The 18,013-nt window shown below is 38.6% G+C and overlaps 1 protein-coding gene across 3 annotated transcripts in view; it reads left to right on the top strand.

Annotated features, from left to right (window-relative positions):
- THSD4 (thrombospondin type 1 domain containing 4) overlaps window positions 1–6,150 on the top strand; it is a 264,033-nt gene extending 257,883 nt beyond the window's left edge. For all 3 annotated transcript variants that reach the window (XM_027881547.1, XM_027881546.1, XM_027881548.1), the window contains 3 exons: window positions 1,390–1,569; window positions 4,404–4,548; window positions 5,389–6,150. In XM_027881547.1, coding sequence (XP_027737348.1) covers window positions 1,390–1,569; window positions 4,404–4,548; window positions 5,389–5,531 — 468 coding nt within the window. In that variant the 3' untranslated portion in view covers window positions 5,532–6,150. The remainder of the gene's footprint in view (window positions 1–1,389; window positions 1,570–4,403; window positions 4,549–5,388) is intronic.
- The last annotated feature ends 11,863 nt before the right edge of the window (window positions 6,151–18,013 follow it).

Here is an 18,013-nt window from a genome sequence, read left to right as displayed (position 1 = left end):
CAGACAGTCAGTAGACCAGAGCAGGAGGGAGCACTGATGCTCTGCTAGAGCTGAGGCTGGATATTCACATGCTGTCTTCTGGAGAAACCATTAAAAGAGAGCAGCAACAGAGATGTTTGGTGTTCAAGAAAGTGCAGTTACTGTACTGCCTGTAGTATTTATTTGGGTGCATTTATCTTAAGGTTCTTGGTTCAGCTCAAGGTTTTTATGGGACTCTGGTAAAGGGATTGTAAATTCCACCCAAAATAGAATCCCCGCTGTGCTAACATATGATTGGTTTAGGCTAGAAAAAGCCTTCTGAAAATCATAGTCCTTTATGCAACACAGAAACTCATAAGTTGCTGGAATCATCTTCTAAAAACCTTTTTACAAGTGCCAGGAGCAGTACTGTTTGTGTACCTAACCTTTAAATGGACAGTATAGAATCCAAGTGAGTCAGATTTGCTTTTCAGAACTGGAACCAACACTGCATCACACAGATACTTGCAAACATGAAAATAACACCCTGGCTGATCAAGGCCCTTTCTAAGAACTACACAGAACATGGAGCTTTGTAAAGCTCCAAAACTGTGCTCTGACCTTAAAACTCTCAAAAGTTCAGTGCAGTACATAAAATCCTGCTTCAGCAAGAAGTGGTTTATGGAGAAAGCGAGATATACTTCTCTTTTGATTAGAAAAATAAATACAAGTTTCTTTTTTGTAGCTACAGGTGAAACGACACTTTCAGATTTCTCCAGAAATATACTTGGAGTCCTACATCCTATTCCTTAAAATAATTAGAAATATGTTTTGAGTCTGTGGTACAACATAGAATAAACATTCACAGAAGTATCTTTTTAATTTCTATAGCCATTTTTAAGATCAAAAATGAAAAAAAAATTATGTAATACCTGGCACAGTCAGTAGTCAGTTGATGAATTACTATATCCTTCAGCTTTTTCTTGTACTGGTACTTAACTGGGACCAGTAGCTACTTTATTTGTACTGCATGCAAATAATAATAGTAACCTAAGGTTTTTCTAGGCTGCTGCTCTGATTCTGAGGGATAAAAATCTCATTGCAGGATCTTAAGGAATGTTTTGCCCTTTTCCTTTCTCTTCAAGTCATGTGCCCAGTGATGGAAGGAAAGATATAGTTAAGCTCATTTTTTCTGAGAAAAAACCATATGAAAGTGAGAAAATGGATTTTGGATGTTAGTGTCTAGATAAGTGTCCAAATCTTTCTGTTTGAACATTAATTTAAAATGCAAGTATACGTGTGTACGGGGATGTGCTGTTTTATTTCAGGAACAAACATATGGAGAAACATGTTACTTTGTAAGCAAGCTGAAGGACATAAGTAGAATAAGAAATTCCTCCACCTTTTTTTTTTCTTTGTTCTCTGATACAGTGCTCTTCTGAATGTGGCAGTGGAACTCAACAGAGAGAAGTCATTTGTGTTAGGAAAACTGAAGGTAATTTTGATGTTTTGGACCCCTATGAATGTTCATATTTGGAAAAACCTCCCATCCAGCAATCCTGCTACCTCAAACCGTGTGGATCTAAGTGGTTTCATACAGAATGGAGCACAGTAAGTCTCTCATGCTTTCCTGTATCTATATTTTGTTTGATACAGCTTTTTCCATTCATATTAAAAGAGAGCACCATTTGGATAAAGCCACTGATCATGATATTGACTTTATTTTGCACAGGAATGATATTAAAAAGAAAGTAAACCCTTCACCCAGTGGAGCTTAGGAAAGTTAGGAAATATCCTGACTAGAAGGAGACACTGCATACTTGTCTTTCATCACTCATCTCTTCTTCAAAGAATCTTCCTGTGTTATAAAGTTGGTTTGCCCCTTTTAATGAGACAATGTGCACTAAGAAGTTCCTTTCAGATCTCTGATTTCATAAAAATTAAGGAGCATTTAATAAAGAATTAGGGATGTATTTGGTTTTTAAAGTCAGTTTTGCCATAATATTTTACTGTAAATTCTTCACTGTAATACTTAGAACTTTACTGAGAGAAAATGTAGAACTCAATGTATCTTCAGTTTCCCCTGAAAGTGGACCAGCTGCATTGCCCAGTGTGCCACAAAATGCTTTGGTTTCATCTGTTTTTCCATGATTTCCTATAGTAAATAAAGCTTATTGGATTTTTACCAGAAAAAAACAGCATTTTTCTCCTAAATGAAAACCAGGAAGTTCATTGTCATCTTAAAATGAGATAACATCATATCTCATGCAGTAACTTAGACTCTTCTCTGAGCCTTAAATCAAATTCCCAATGACAACTCTGAAGTGTGAACGCAACTCAGATGCCTTTAGTTTGAGTTCCCTTGGTCAGGAAGCTTTAGAAATACCTCATCCACATGACATGAGAGAGAAATTATTTTGATTTTTCTTTTTACTAAATACTCAATTATTTGACTGGCCTTCTGGCAGCACTAGAAAGAAGAAAATAAGGTAAAGTATTTTTAACAAAATAAATCAGTTGAAGGGAATCCTATTTTTTTCTCCTTTAATTGCAGGTATAGGTGCTTATTTGACAGCAACATCCAAGTCAAGTTCATAGTAAAGCCATGCAGATCAAAGCAGGTTCTTTGGTGTTGCTGGAAATTCTTTGGATTGTTAATTGAACTGTTTAGATTTAATAACTTCCCCTTAGGAAACCCATTTTCAGTTGTGAACCTGTGGGTGTGCAGCCACAAGAGATGCAACCGTCTACTTCCACAGAATGCAGCAGATAGAATCCTTCTGCAAGTGAGAATATGTGATTTCTGGCAGGCACAAGGAACAAGGTGCTGACTTACTCAGGATCTGATAGGTATTTAGAGATCCCTAGTTACTGTTCTAAGTGCTACTTCCTAAGAAATAGCATCTAGAAACCCTTAAAGGCCTTTGTGACCATCTTCACTGTAGGAAGAAATACATCTGCTAGCAGAGGTTTTACAAAATCATGTTGTGCTTCAGTTCTCCTTCTGAGCAACCTGTTCTAGTTAAAGACGTCCCTGCTCACTGCAGGGGGACTGGAGTAGATGGCCTTCAAAGGTCAAACTCTTCTATGATTCTATTCTATTTTGTTACAGTTATCAACAGGGTATGTGGCATTTCTTACTGTTAGACCTGAAGAGAAAGGAATATGGGTTAGCTGTGAGCAGAAGAGCTGGCCCAAAGCCCCTGTACAAGGTTTGGAAACTGTCAGGTTCATCTCTTCAGACCTTTTGTGTGACCTAAAATAAATGGCACGGCCTCTCAGTCAGGAGGATTAAATGGCTGGGTTTGTGTGCAGTCTGCTGGGTGTCTTGGTTCCACTTTAAGTGCTTAAGATCTCTACAGGCCTGAACTGAAGCTCTTATTGCTGCATGTGGAATTTGCAGTATTCTATACAGGCATGTAACAAGAGTAATGCTAGAAAAAAAGGTGTTCTGTTACTGCCACAGAGCTGCCCCTTCCAGACTGGGGAAAGGTTATACTTAAAGATGAAAGAGCAGTTGAAGAATATAATTCTGAGAATGGTTAGTTTGCTACAGCATCTGATTTTATGATTGGGATAAGTTGTTTCTGCAATGTTAGGGAAAGAAATAATTAGGCCAAAAAAGTCAGAAAGAAAACATTCTTACTAGTTCAGGGCTGTTAAGGTTTAATCATTATAAATTGCCCAGGTTTAATTAAGTTTGTGAGCATTATGTCAAACTGGACAGTGAACCAAATGTCAAAGACCTCACTCAGGCAAAATTCTTGAAGTCAACAGGGAATTTGCTTCAGTACGGGCAGAAATGTGTAATAATTGGCTTTAAAAACACCATGACAAGCAAGTACAAAAGTTTCTGGCTTTGTAACACACTTCGAAGGAGCACAGAAATACTGTCTTTTGATGTCCAAAGAAACCTATAATGCTTAGTAAAATTTTTCTGCAAGAGGTAAAAAATATTTGAGTGCCAGAAAAAAAAGGCAATTAAAATTATTCCTGCTTCTATATTATTAAATGGCAAAAGGGCAGTGGAGGGCAGGTTCAATCAAGTAGTAAAGTTCAGTGCAGGGAGTCCTTAAAGTAGGAAAAGGGAACATTGTGGAAAGAGGATATTTGGGAGTTATGTATAAATAAGCAGAGAACAAGAAGACTGATTAAAGAAGCAAGAAGGAAATTAATAAATTCAGAAAGGGAACTAGCTTGCTGTCAGTTGCAGTGTGCACCACATTTACTTATCCAGTTGTTCCTCCTGTGGTCAGACATGTTTTGGAATATTTAACAAAATTGCCCCTGTATATTATGGGCTTCATAGATAGCAAATAAAAACCTGTAGTGGTGAAGTTGATAAAAAGGCTATTCCTGGGTCTGGCCTCAAGGTTCCCTTTTCTTTTCTTTCTGTATTTACACATCTCATATTGTCTTCATGAACTTCAGCTTAATTGTTTCAGTGTTCCAAATCCTGTGAAGGAGGATTTCGGGTCCGGGAGGTGCGCTGTCTCTCCGATGACATGGCAGCCAGTTCTCAGTGTGATCCACAGCTGAAACCTGAAGAGAAAGAATCATGTAACACACAAGATTGTGTCCCTGAAATAGGTAAGGAAGAGGAAACTTCTGCTTTAACTGTGGATCTCCATCTAGTGGGGAAAATATTTAATAGTTTTGAAGAGGTTTTAACAGTGTATTTTCTTTATCGATTTTGGAGTTTTATTTTTACACAAAATACAGCTTTTTTTTCTGTGCTGTAAAAGTAGGTTTTCATTTCTGATTTAAAATGTTTTCCTAGTAATGTGTAAGAAATTGGCTTACTTTTGAAGTTGCTGAGAATGTGAGAGATCTGCTTCTGTGAAAATGGTACATACAGGGTGTTTTTGTGCTGTCTCCTTGCATTCTCCAAAGTTTCTCTTAGCAGAGTCTTTAAAACAAAAAGAGGAACATGTATGATATGTATTTGGTAACAGAACCAACAACATTAAACTAGGACATTAGTGCAATTAAGCAATTTTCTTTTATATATTTATATTAAATGTACACATACAACAATTTGACTTTGGAATTAGCCATTCAGCTCCTACAGATTTGATTTTAATAGCAATGAGAACGACAAAGGAAAGGAAATACATAATTTAGAAACAGTTTTAATGCTCTACAACAAGTTTCAGTTCAGAATTATTCATCATACTTTTAAGACAACTACATAAAAAACCTGGGGAAATGGGGATGGGTACATTTCTTCCATGGTTTATCTACTTTTCTATTATAATGTGTAAAATCTTGAATAATCTAACTTGTTTGCATTGGTAGCTTATTTTGACCTGGGAATGAATGTTTAAATAGAGATCCAAGGGATTTTACATGGTAAAAGAGAGGAGATTGGTTATTTGTCACTCCATTACTGCTTTCTTCAGTTCTTTGTCTCTTTCTTTTCCTCCACAGATGAGAACTGTAAAGATAAATACTACAACTGCAATGTGGTGGTTCAAGCCAGGCTCTGTGTCTACACCTACTACAAAACAGCCTGTTGTGCATCCTGCACACGTGTGGCGAACAGACAGTCGGGGTTCCTGGGCCGGAGATAACAAATACTCTCTGCTCAAAGCAGCAGTGTCAGTCTGCAGATGGAGCTTGAACAGTGTTACTGCTTTGACTGCAGCAGTTTGAGCTTGTTAGAGATGGGGGTTTGTATTTGCTGAGTGCAGCAAGACTATGGTTAAATCTCACCCTTTCAGTTATTGTGCAGTTATCTCTTTTAAGATGTTTGTTGTAAAACCATGATCTTTTTAAAGCATTAGTTGCTAATGATACTATTATTTGCACCTGCTCATCAGATAATTATTTAAGGAACTTACCAGCCTTAATATTGTGAAATAATGAAAACTGAAACTATTGCAGGCAATTACTGGAGATAGTTGACCAGTATGGATGCAGCTGCTGCATTATTTTCTGAGTGCTTACTTTTACTTGGTATTTTGGACTGCCTTAAATTAGATGACTAAATCAATGAAACATGCACATGAGAAAAATTATTTCTCAACGAACCAGACCCTTAAGGACCCATTTGTCATCAGTTTCTTAGCACTCTAACATATATTTTTAATTACTTCAGTCCATTCATAATTAGAGTCACTGTTAATCTCTCAGTTGTACTTTTAAGTAACGTCCTGTCCTCAGACAGTATATACACACAACTGCCAAAAAGTGCCTTTATATTTAATTCATAAACTCTTGAAGATACACTTTTCTAATTTTGTATGGATTTTAAAATAATTACCTACCAGAATGACTCTAGTGTCTAGCCCTTCAAGTCTGTAACAACTCCATCTGTCAGTGAGACAGATTCACCAGAGAGGTGAAGAGCCTTTGCTGATGTAAAAGTGATTGTTTCCCTTGGCGAGGTCTCTTTCCTGTACGACAGTTATTTCAGTGAACTGGGATCTTACCTGATTCTTTGTCTCTGCACTGTGGCTTAACAACTACCATACCAAAGGACTTTGTCCAGACCTAGTCTGGATATGTCATCAGTTTCTGAAACTACCACCAAAGGATGCAGGCCTGTGTGCTTTGTAGTCGTGTGTTACTCGTGGTATCAGGCAGCAGTGTGAGTGTAGTACCTGAGTATCTGGAAAAAGGAGATCTTGGCTATTGACATTCATCAGGTTTTGAGCAGTTGTTACAACATACTTGTCCTTTTTCACTCAGTGTTTCATCACACAGATCTATTCATACCACTTCTTTTCTATTACTCAAGAATGGTTGAAGACTTGGAGCTGAATTTAAGTGGTGATTTTTCATTTCTGCAATTACTGTACTCAGCCTTGGGACTTGCTAAAAGCAAATAGGGTATGCTATGCAGTGCAGATCAGTTTTGGCAATATCTGCATGTTCTCTAGGCTTTGCTTGAGAGGTCTTTCAAATGTGTAAATAAGGCTGAAGGAAAAAAATGAACACCATTGCTTATTCAGCTGTTTATTACAGCATATTTTTGTAAACTAGTGATGCTCAACTATGCATCTGTTTCTAAGGTGCCTGATGTCTGAGTTGAAAAACAGCTGTGACAATCATGTAAAGTCACTCCCAGAGAGATGTGATATAACAGAGGTTAAGGTGTCCTGCTAACTAATGCAGAACCATGTTTGAGCCTCACTGGGTGTTCTTTTCTTCCTAATGCTTTGTTGGAGAGGATGTGGAAAGGAAATGGAGCTCTGGGAGGCAAAGGTTGCTGGGTGTGGTACTGGTCACGTCAAGTTTTGTGCTGGAAGCCACAGGAAGGTGGAATTCCTGTAGTCTGAAAGCTGCCTTGAATTGAGACAAACCTTTGAAGTTTTTGATTTGGTCACTTGTGAAAAATATATTTTAGCCATGATGAACTATCACTGTTTGGCTAAAGGAAATTAAAGGAAAAAGTATTTCCCTAGAAGCTAAAGTCAGTCTTTGTGACTTTAAACCAATCAAGTCTTCGGCTGTTTCTATACACCTTGACTTAGGCTTTTTTACTGTAAATAATATAAAATTATTAGAAACAGAGATGCTAATTAGAAAACTTCTGAGTTCATGAATCTTTTACAGTCCTGTTCCCTTGTATTATGAAGATTTATCCATGAAGATAACTTATAGATTTGTGATGATTATATTCCTTAGATTCTCGACCAAAGAATGTTATGGAGAAAGTGCAGTGTAAACAACTCTGGAATCCAGTATTTCTAAATACAAATTTTCATCTGTGTATCTCATTGCAGCAAATTTTTACATACATCATATAATTTTTGTTGTTGTCTCTTTTGTCCCAAGGAAGTGTATCCTGTCAGCTTGAGGGAGATACCTGTTCCATAAAAACGCTTCCTGAAAACCCCAAGGCAGATCAGATGCAGGGAGCTAATCAGGTTTGCAGTCAATCCATGGAAAATTATCTTACACACACTTCTGGCTGTGACACAGTCAGTGACTCAGCACAGAGACATGGGATCCTCCTATTTTATAAGATATGTTATTTTGCTCTGGAATATGTGGCCGTTAGGTTATTTGACAAAGATGATCATCTTGTAGGCTCTGTTAAGCTGCCACTAAAGTAAACAGAGTTCTTGGTAACTAAATATCAAAGAATTGTAACCCTGTAATACACTTAATATGTACAGCTTTGTGAATGCAGTGAGCTATAATTGTACAAATTGTACATTTTTTGTTTTTTTAATTAAAGAGGCAGTTTTCAGGTATAACAGGTACAACAAAAAATACCATTTCACCGAATTAAACATCTAATGGTAAGAAAACTGCCAGAATGCTGCTGAACTTTATCATCTCGTGTCATCTCGTGTGTCAGCATTACCAAAGTAGTTGTTCCTGCAAAATGAACTAATAAGCCCTTTTTATCAGCACTTTGATATACTAATATTGTCTGCACAAAGTAAATGCTGTGCTAAGATTCCACCATATTGCAAAGCACACTTTGGAATTGTGCCTGTAGCAAGTGTTTTAATGGAGCACTGCCTTGAAGGCATTTAGGCTGATGCCTGCAGAAGGACCCGATTTTACTTTTGCTGTAAGTCATAGATGGCCTTAATGAATATAGTAGACTTAGTCAAAATCTTGCAGAATGGTGTAAAAAAATATGCTTCCTGGGCTTGAAGATTTCCACCTTACACAATGAAGGAAGACCAGAGTAAGTTAGATGGTTTACTGAAAGAGTCTAAGCAGTCCACCTTCACAGAGCTTTCATGACTTACAGATGTGCAGCTGGCCAAAATTAGCCCGATCCAGAGCAGGCTGTGTGTCTCAAAGCACTTTCCCTTTGGAATTGAGGACTCCTGGTGCAGTTGTTTATCAAGTTATCCAGGGCCCATCAGGGTTTGCCAGCTCCTGTGTGCATATGAGGGTAGAATTCCTTGTGTACTGCAATTGCATGCCAAGTTTGAGAGCACTGAATTCATGGAATTCTCCCTTCCTCTCCCAGAAGATGCTGTGGAAGCGTGAGGGATGCTCCTGTGGGAATGGCCAGCAATGAAACAGAGTTACTGTTTGCTTTGGTGACTGACCTTCAATCTCCAGGGCTCTGAGTCAGGGAAGGGCTAGTTGGGAGGCAGTGGAGAGCTTGCAGTGCAGGAGATATGGGGGATCCTGCAGGCCTGCCAGCCTTGGAGTGCAACTGTAATGTGTGCCATGGACTGGATGCAGGACTGCTTCAGTATCCCTGCACAGGAAACTGGCATCATTCTCATTATACTCATAATCTTCTCTTTTTTTCCCAATACTTCAGCAAAAGGAGAATTTTCTGTATGAATAAGGCAGTGTTTAGCATTGATATTATTGGTTAGATCCCACTTTTATGACAATATGATGCAGTTATATATCAGTCATATATATATATATATGTCATTATAGCCCTGACTCAAAGGAGTACATTAAACTGGTTGAATGGAAGACCACATGGGGCAGCAGCTTTTCGAGGACCTTGCTACTTCCTTTGCTTATGTCTGAGTCCCAGAGAGTGCCAGTCACCACTGAGGGAGGAAAGAGGTAGGGGCTCAAACAGCTTATGGCTGGTATAGGGGAGGTTGCGTCTTCCTTAAGAAAATAGTTTGTTTTCTCTCTTTATAATCTATACCACTGTAAGTAGTAAAATAAACTTTACAGAGCTTTGCTTTTCCCCATTCTTATCCTGACCTGTCCCCCTTTTACACCCACGCCCCCAACTCTTCTCCTCTTCTTCTTATCTCGCTTTCATCCCTTTGTCCTTTGGGTTACAATATTAAATTTTACCAGAATTACTGAAAATCCTGAGCTGGCCTTTTGGTTTGTAAGAATCAGTGTTAGAAATTAGCCCAGCTGTTAAGAGAGCTATATTCTTGCCAGCCCAGGGATTTTTGTGTCTGTGTGTATCCATGTTGGCTACTTTTTAATGGGTAATAGTAAAGTACATACTGAATTAACCCCCATGCAATGAACCTGTGACTGCACAGCCATTGAAGTATGTAGTGGCCGTTTATTCTCATATGTAACATTTATCACATAAAGAAAAAGGATTATCCTCTTCACAAAGGAAAAGCTGTGTGTTTACTTGATCTTCTTGAGACTTAGACTTAGTGTCTTTGACTTCTTAAGAGCTGTTCTGTGTGTTGGGCAGATAATATATGTGCATGCCTGTAATTCAAACACAAAACGTGAAATTTTGAACATGAATGTAAACTTCCTTAATGTCTAAACATAGAGAATGTTTGTGGGAGATAAATTAGGCATTGCTTAGAAAATGGAGTAAAATAATTATTTTCACACCAGAAACGAAAAATCATCCACTAAGGATTTTCAGTATATTTTAAATTAAACTTCTGATCATTATAATATCTCAGTAGTGCAGGCAAAATTCAGACCTGGTGAAAGGGAGAAAATTCCATTTAAGAGAACTCACAGCAGGCCTGAACTCAGCTCTTTGCTTCTCAGCTTTCAACAGCCAGAAGTTCTTAAGAATGAGAGCTCCAGCTTTTCGGAAGTCTAATTTTGATAAATCATTGGCCTTCCAGCAACAGTCATTGCCACTTGCCCTGACCTGTTTTTCTATGCTGCCTTTGGGTCTCTTGAGACCAGTGGCCTTGGCAGGGGCTGGGTACATACGAGTTGTGAAGTCCCATTGTAGTCACTCAGGATCTACATAGAAAATCAGGAAGGATGGGAGACAAAAGAAACCCTTTTTTTTAATGTGTATAAAATTGTCTACTTGACCCTCATAATTGATTTTGGGCAGAAGGATATACTTTATTATAACTTATTTTGTCGTTATTTGTAAATACAAGATGTCTATGGGAAATGTGTAATTCTGAGCTGTGTCTATGGAACAAGCCACTGCACCAAAAAAAATTCAAATATTTAGAATAGGCAGATTTTTTTATTAAAAGGGACCTAATATGTATTTATTTACATATACCATTCAGATTTTGTCCAGCTTTTTCATTATACTAACCCAGCTTTCTAGGGAATTTTATAGCAAAGGTATTACATATATATTTTTTGTATATATGTCATACTGTAAATCCATAATACAGTTTTCTAAACTTTCTGATTAACCAGTTCCTTGAGTGAATTAAAGGAGAGAGTATAGGCAAATTGCTTTCTGACTCGTTCAGGAATATGTATCTGTGGCAATGTACCTGAACCAGAACTGTACAGCATCCTTTTCATATTGTATACTTTTTCTCTTTGATGAAAAAATGTTAACTATTTTTGTTTATGACTAATTTATTTTTATTATTGTGAAAAATAAAGTAACTCCAGATGAATTTATGTGGCATGTTTTATTTCTTATCTGGTTGATCTGAGTTTCTTGGGAATTAAGTGCGAGCATCAACAAGGGTACAGCACACTAAGGGAATCCTTACACAAGTTAGGAGTGGACATAATATAAGCAAGTTGCAAAAAGTTGTATAACCTGTGTGACAGGTTGAGAAGTGATAGCAACACCCTGAGAGACTGCCCCAAGATGTGTGTGTACTGCACAAGTGAGAGCCATGTCCTGGGTGTTGCGGGAATGTGCCTGTCCCAGCTGGATCTTCTGCTGGAGCTGATGGTCACAATGATTCCTCCCCACTCTGACACAACCAGCGCAGCCCTACAGACAGATCTTTGCAGATTTCATTGTGATTTCACTGTAAATAAGTGAAGTCATAGAATCACAGAATCCTTAAGGTTTGAAAAGACCTCTGAGATCATCAAGTCCAACCTCTGACCAAACACCACCACGTCAACCAGACCACGGCATCAGGTGCCACATCCAGTCCTTGAATTCCCGAGGGAGAAAACCCACACTGGGACCTTTCTGGAGATGATCTGATGTTATCTGACCTTCCATCCTTGCTGCTTTGAGCAGTTCTGCTTAGTTCATGAGGATCAGGAGTTCCAGGTGTTCTCAATTCACGCTGACCAGGCACTGTGAGGGGTTCACACACAGGCACTGCCTGAGGCGTGGCACCTTCCTGCCCACTGGGTGTGAGGGGACCCAGGTGCTGAGGGGAGACCAGCCTGGGTGTGAAGGGACTGGCCAGGGTTTGAGGAGACCGGTCTGGGTGGTGAGAGGACCAGCTCGGGCATGAGGGGACTGGCCAGGGTATGAGGGGACCGGTATGGGTGCTGAGGAGACTGGTCTGGACATGAAGGGACCAGCCAGGGTGTGAGGGGACTGGCCTGCCTGCACCCTGTGCAGTGCAGATGGGCTAGGGCAGAGTGCGGGTCACGGTGCTAAGGAACGTAAGATTTAAGTAAAGTTGTATTTAGACCATTAATTCAATTTCAACTGTCAGGAGAAAAGCAGGTCATTTAACTCCAATGGTTCTAAAAAGAAAGGATTTTTTTTTTCCTTACCAGAGATGGCACAGTTGGAGGGATGGCCCAGTAAAACTGGATGGTGGTAATGTTTCTCACCAAAATCAAATTACTGTTCAGTAGAGCTTTTCTTCTCAGGAGTTTGTCCATATGTTACTTATGAAAGAGGGTGGGAAATGCTATACTACAACCTTTATTATTATTACTCATCTATTTTGCTAAACATTTGTGTATATTTTAGATATATATGTTTTTATATATATAAAAACTTAATTAGGGATATGGAACAACTGTAAGTTAAATCATATACAGTGAGTAGAGATGAACTGTCACCAGTGCTTCCAGTCGGTGGCTTCCTCTACAGGACGCGTACCAAGAGGTGCTTTTGATGGTCTTCAGAAAGCTGAAGGAAAGTTCTCTGTATTTTCTTTCTCTGAACTATGAAGGCTGTTGATACTGGAACATTGTGTTGATGTGTTATCTTCAGCCATGTGACTTGCATAGTTGAAACGCCTGAGAGAATTTCGACTGCAGTCTTGAGATCCAAAGCAGAGAGCTTAGTATAGAGTTGAAGCAATTACCAAGTGGAGGAGATGAAATAAATGCATCTAAATGTCTGTGCCACTTCAGGCACTGTAAATAATTTCTGTTGAATTTCCTTTGTTGCACTGGACTGTCATATTTTGTTTGTTCTCTTTTACTCATTTTTTGTTGGGATATATTGAAAGGGAATATTTGAAGAAGAAAGACTCCAACTTTCAGAAGAGGTACAATCCAGTAGGGTACATCAGAAACCAAAAGTAAATTTGCTCTAATATTAAAATAACTTATATACTTCCTTCCTTCTTATTCGTTGTGTAATTTTGAGTAAGGCATAGGAAAGTAAATATTAAAGTGCACGTAATATGAAACTAACATAATGCACCTGTACTGAAATTGGAATTATTTGGACATATGCATGCAAATGATGTAATGATGAAGAAAATTGCATTGAGTGCTTTTAATGTAATTGGTGTCCAGCAACTGTAAAACCATTAGTTTGTGCCAGACCAACTGTGCTGTGGTTTAACCCCAGCTGGAAACTAAGCCCTGCACAGCCATTCACTCACAGCCTGCCAGTGGGATGGGGGAGAGAGTCAGAGGAATAAAAAGAGAAAACTCATGGATTGAGATAAAGACAGGTTAATAGGTGAAGCAAAAGCCATGTGTGCAAGTAAAGCACAGGGAATTCATTCACCACTTCCCACAGGTGAGGCAGGCAGGTGTTCTGCCATCCCCAGGGATGACACAGCAGTGTCCCCTCCCAGTTTCTTGTGCCTTCCACCTCTTCACTGAGGGGTGCTGTGAGGGGCAGAAAAAGCCTTGACTCTGTGTAAGCACTGCTCAGCAGTGATGAAAATATCCCTGTGTCATCAATGCACAACATTGCAAGAGAATATAAAAAGTGTATTAAAAGTGTGTTGCCCTGGGAAATTCACTAAACTCTGTTTTCTCTCCCTTGGAACATGACTAGCTGTTGCTTCAACTTTGCATAGGCCTTGGAAGGAATGGAGCTTATGACTTCAGAGCAAAATAGAAAGAAACATGCCAGTGGAACAAATGTTACTGGAGCTAAAGGCACTGCTTTGGGGCAACTCTAAGGTATCCTCAGTTGTTTTTTCTTAAGGATTGTTCACTTTACTGTATCTCCAGAAGTTTAAAGTTTTGTAAGGTCCAGGCTTCTGCACTGCTCTTGCAGGTCTTTGCATAGAGTTTGTGACATAATTATTGCTGCTGCTCTCAGCAACTCATTGAAATTGCTGCTGCTGGTTCTAATTCACAGTCAGGTGGTGTCAGACTGCAGAAGGTACTTCAAATAGGGCAGAAGGCCTACTTAGTTAAAATAAAGTTTAAAAAAAGAAGCAGCACGTTACTATTTCTCCAAGAAGCACTTAACATGCTCCTCCTACTGTGTGCTAATTTATTTTTGCAACATCAACACACACTGTATTTCCAACACTAGGATGTTCTCTTTGAACCAGATTTCCTGCTGTCTGGAAAAGTCTCTTGGCTTTTTTATTTGTTCTTTGGAAAGAATGCTTCTTGTTTTTTTACAGATAAGGGCTAACTTTTCTTGGAAATGGTAACTATCCATAGAGAGTATGCAATGGATACAGAATGAAGAAGTAGCTGGAATGTGACTTGCTCAAAAAGACTGTCATAAATTCACTAGGTCAGGATGGGCTTTCAAATATGAGTGAATGTTGTCTGGCTGCCACAGAATTATGGGAAATGAGAGTTTGTAAATCCAGTCCAGTGTAATTACGGAGCAGCACCTGTCTGAAAAATTATTTTTGTTTGCAACTGAACCACCTCACTCAGCACTGAATTTTGGCTTAGACTGGAGGATAAAATGTGGTCCCACTTCTTAATTTCATCCAGAGATTGGCAAGTGGTGCCCTTGGCCATATAAACACATGAGCATCCAGTCAGACTTTTGGGATATATTTTGACTCAAAAATGTGAAGAATTGGGAGCCTACAGCAGCAGTAAACCCTTTTAACCTTTATACCATTTTAACAACAAAGTAGTGAAGGAGAGAACAAGGAAAAATATGTGCAGATGTTCTACCAACTTTTTTTATAGTTTTTAGTAGATAACTTTGGGAAAAGGTGTTTATTTGAAAGGTTTCTTTCAAAAAAGGCGAGAGAAACTCTGTGCTTACTTCACATTCTAACACTTAAAACGCATTGTCCATTTTTAATCAAGTTCTTGCTATAGAAATTTGACACATCATTCTTTTAAAATATTTAAAACATCTCCAGTGCATTAGCTACTATTTTTCTCTAAAACATAATTTTTTTTAATACTAAACAGTAATAATTGGCTATCCATCCACTCCCAATTTTTGCAGGATTGTTTTTTACAGTGGGGTTAATCTTCTTTAGCATAAAAAACAATGCTTGATGTAAAGTGGTAAGTTATGCTGTTGTAGCAGGTCAATAACTACAACCTGTGGGACTTGGATGCAGAGCACATAATATTTCTGATGTTATTAATATAAATAAAGAATAAGTGCAACAGATAATATGTGTGTGGAAGAACATGCAGACAATGGATCATCTTCTTAAATTGTTAATTCTTGCTGATGTGTAATTATATGAGGACATATTCTGTCTCCATGTTTTATGCAAACACTTTAAGGACAAGATTAGAAAGCCAAATTGTGCATTGCAACCGTAATATGAAATCAATAAATTGAAATAAAAGAGAGAAAGGCTAAATTATAAAATACTGCATTTGGAATTCAAAATTAAATGATCAAATGCAAACTGGAGAATAATTGGATTACAAAAAAAAATCAAACTGAATGATTAATTATAGGTAACACTTCAGCAGTGATTTTTTTTTCTTTTTTTCATGCAAGAGCAGTGATTTCTGTCTCAGTAGCACTGACAATTTCTATAATTCAATCGTGTGTTGCATGGAAAGTACTGTTGGGGATTTGAAAGGAATCTGGAAAAGGGAAATGAAAATAAATATATTTGCCTCTATACACTATGAGCAATTTTTAAATTAATTATATTTTTTATTATAGAAAACAAAGACTGAACATGGAATTAACAGTCCACAGCATGTTAGGTTTTTGGATTTAATTATTTTGGTCATTAGGCTGAAGCCCAAAAAGGCAGATAAAACAAACTGCTTAGAGACAGAGTTTTATGCCTTTAGCAGCAGGTATTTATTAGCAACGTTGGGCAGCTCTCCAGCTCGTGCTGGGCAAAAAGAGCTCCAAAATGGTTGAGTAAAAACAAGCAATTTATACAGTTTCTAGTTACGATTACAACATATTCACATACATATTCATATTATTGTATCATTAGATTACAATATGTCAGGGCGGAGTTTGAGGCGTGGTCTCTATTTTGAGGAATATTATGGTGGTACATCCTGCCTTTACTTCATCATAGGGTCTCAAATTTACTCCTCATCATTGGGTGACCCTGGAGACCTTCTGTACTTTCTATTGTCTCGTGTTCTGATCGTCCAGGCTTGAAGAAAACCTTGACTTCAGGCCTATTTCACCTATTCAAATGTCTACCTTACCCTATTTGGCTATAATTAATTACCTCTGGGCTCATTGTGCAATGTACCTGTGGGTTTTTAGGTCTGCAGAATTTCTACAGAACAAAATCTCTTTTGAGCAAGGTAGAGAAAGTGGAGGGGGAGAGAACAGTGGGTTTTTGCAGTAAGATGTTTCGATTAACCCTTCTAAAGCCCTATCTTGCTTCAAGGAGGCTAGTGATCAATAAGAGTCTTGCAAGGATAAGGGGGAAAAGGCAATTCAGTTTTCAAGAAGAAAGATGACATTTACTGCGAACGCTGAAGGACAGGACGGGGATCCCCGGGCGAGAGGCTTTCTGTCCCTAGCTCTGGCGGGGAGAGTGCTCCCTCCCCACCCCCGCCTTTACCCCGCGGCTGCTCATGACCCCCCAGAGAGAGAACCACGGCGCCGACAGCCAGGTAGCAGGGGAACAGGCAGAGAGAGCTTTATTGTTGTGGTAAAAGCTTAAATACCTTTTGGGTGGATTACAAAGTGACCACTGGGAGTTCAGGAGGTGTTACAAACCAACCAATTACAAGAAAGGGTTAACAGCCAATAGGTGAGTTTCCAGTTATCTCTTAGGCATTCCAAGGTACAGTGAGGGGTTTTGGGAACAAGAAGGGTTACACAAAATCACAATCACCATCTTGGACACGTGGTCAATTTAACAATATTACCAACTCCTGCATTCTTTTATATGTAGCAGAGTTACCCCAACAATTTACCATGTGTAAATAATAGAATTATTTTCTGACCTGGGGGGGATATGATGGAGTTGATGTAGGATAAGCATAGTTTGGACAGACATCTATTTTTGAATCTTGCTTCAGGACAGGAAGATGGACTAAGCAGTCCTTTGAAACAACTTCTGTTCCTGAATGTGCAGTAAACAACAATGAGAAGAATAATAAAGATGTTCTGATTGTCTTGGTTGTCCTGTATCCTGTAAACAGGGAATAAGCTGTGCTTAATTTTGGGAAAAAGGCATATTCCAAGTAGGGGCAATGCGATCAGAAAAGACTTGTTTTGATTGCGTATCTGGCAGGAGTAGCTAAGTAGCTTAAATTTATAGAGAACCTCCCCTTGCTGAGACCATCCAGTGAGCCCTGAATTGAGTATTTGTTTCTTGCTACAGAATAATAATTTGATTGGCATTCAGCAAGATCCATACCCCACATCAGGGATATGGTTTTGTCTGGTTGGGGTTTTTGTTTGTGGATGTTTTTAAATGAATATATATTTTAAAATATGTCCTCTTAGGAAGTGCATTCTTTTATGCATTCCCTAGTTATGAAAAGTCAGTCCTCCAGTTCTATATTTTCTGGAATCCACTATTCCTTCTTAGGTATAAGCCCTTGCCATGCTGGAGTTGAACTTGGATGTCTGGCCTGGAAAACAGGCTGAAGTTTTGTAGCAGTTATTAATATAATAAATGATGAGTCCCATAGGGACCATGAGAACACCAATATGGTGTGTAACGAAAGCATCGTTTATTCAAGGAGCCACAACTTATATAGCAGTTTCAAATGCTGACACGTCACAACAGGTGACCTTATCAGCCAATCCCATACAAGCATTTCACTGAACATCTGTTACAGAGTACTTAGAACTAGAACTCCCAGGATGCTTTTCAGCCCCTGGTGTAACTAGACCCCACAAAGTTTCCTTTGGGTG

The sequence above is a fragment of the Empidonax traillii genome, unplaced genomic scaffold (assembly GCF_003031625.1).
Source record: "Empidonax traillii isolate 1590-97213 ecotype Southwest subspecies unplaced genomic scaffold, ASM303162v1 scaffold90:size2128546, whole genome shotgun sequence".
Lineage (NCBI taxonomy): Eukaryota > Metazoa > Chordata > Aves > Passeriformes > Tyrannidae > Empidonax > Empidonax traillii.
This window is presented reverse-complemented; position numbering and strand designations above follow the sequence as displayed.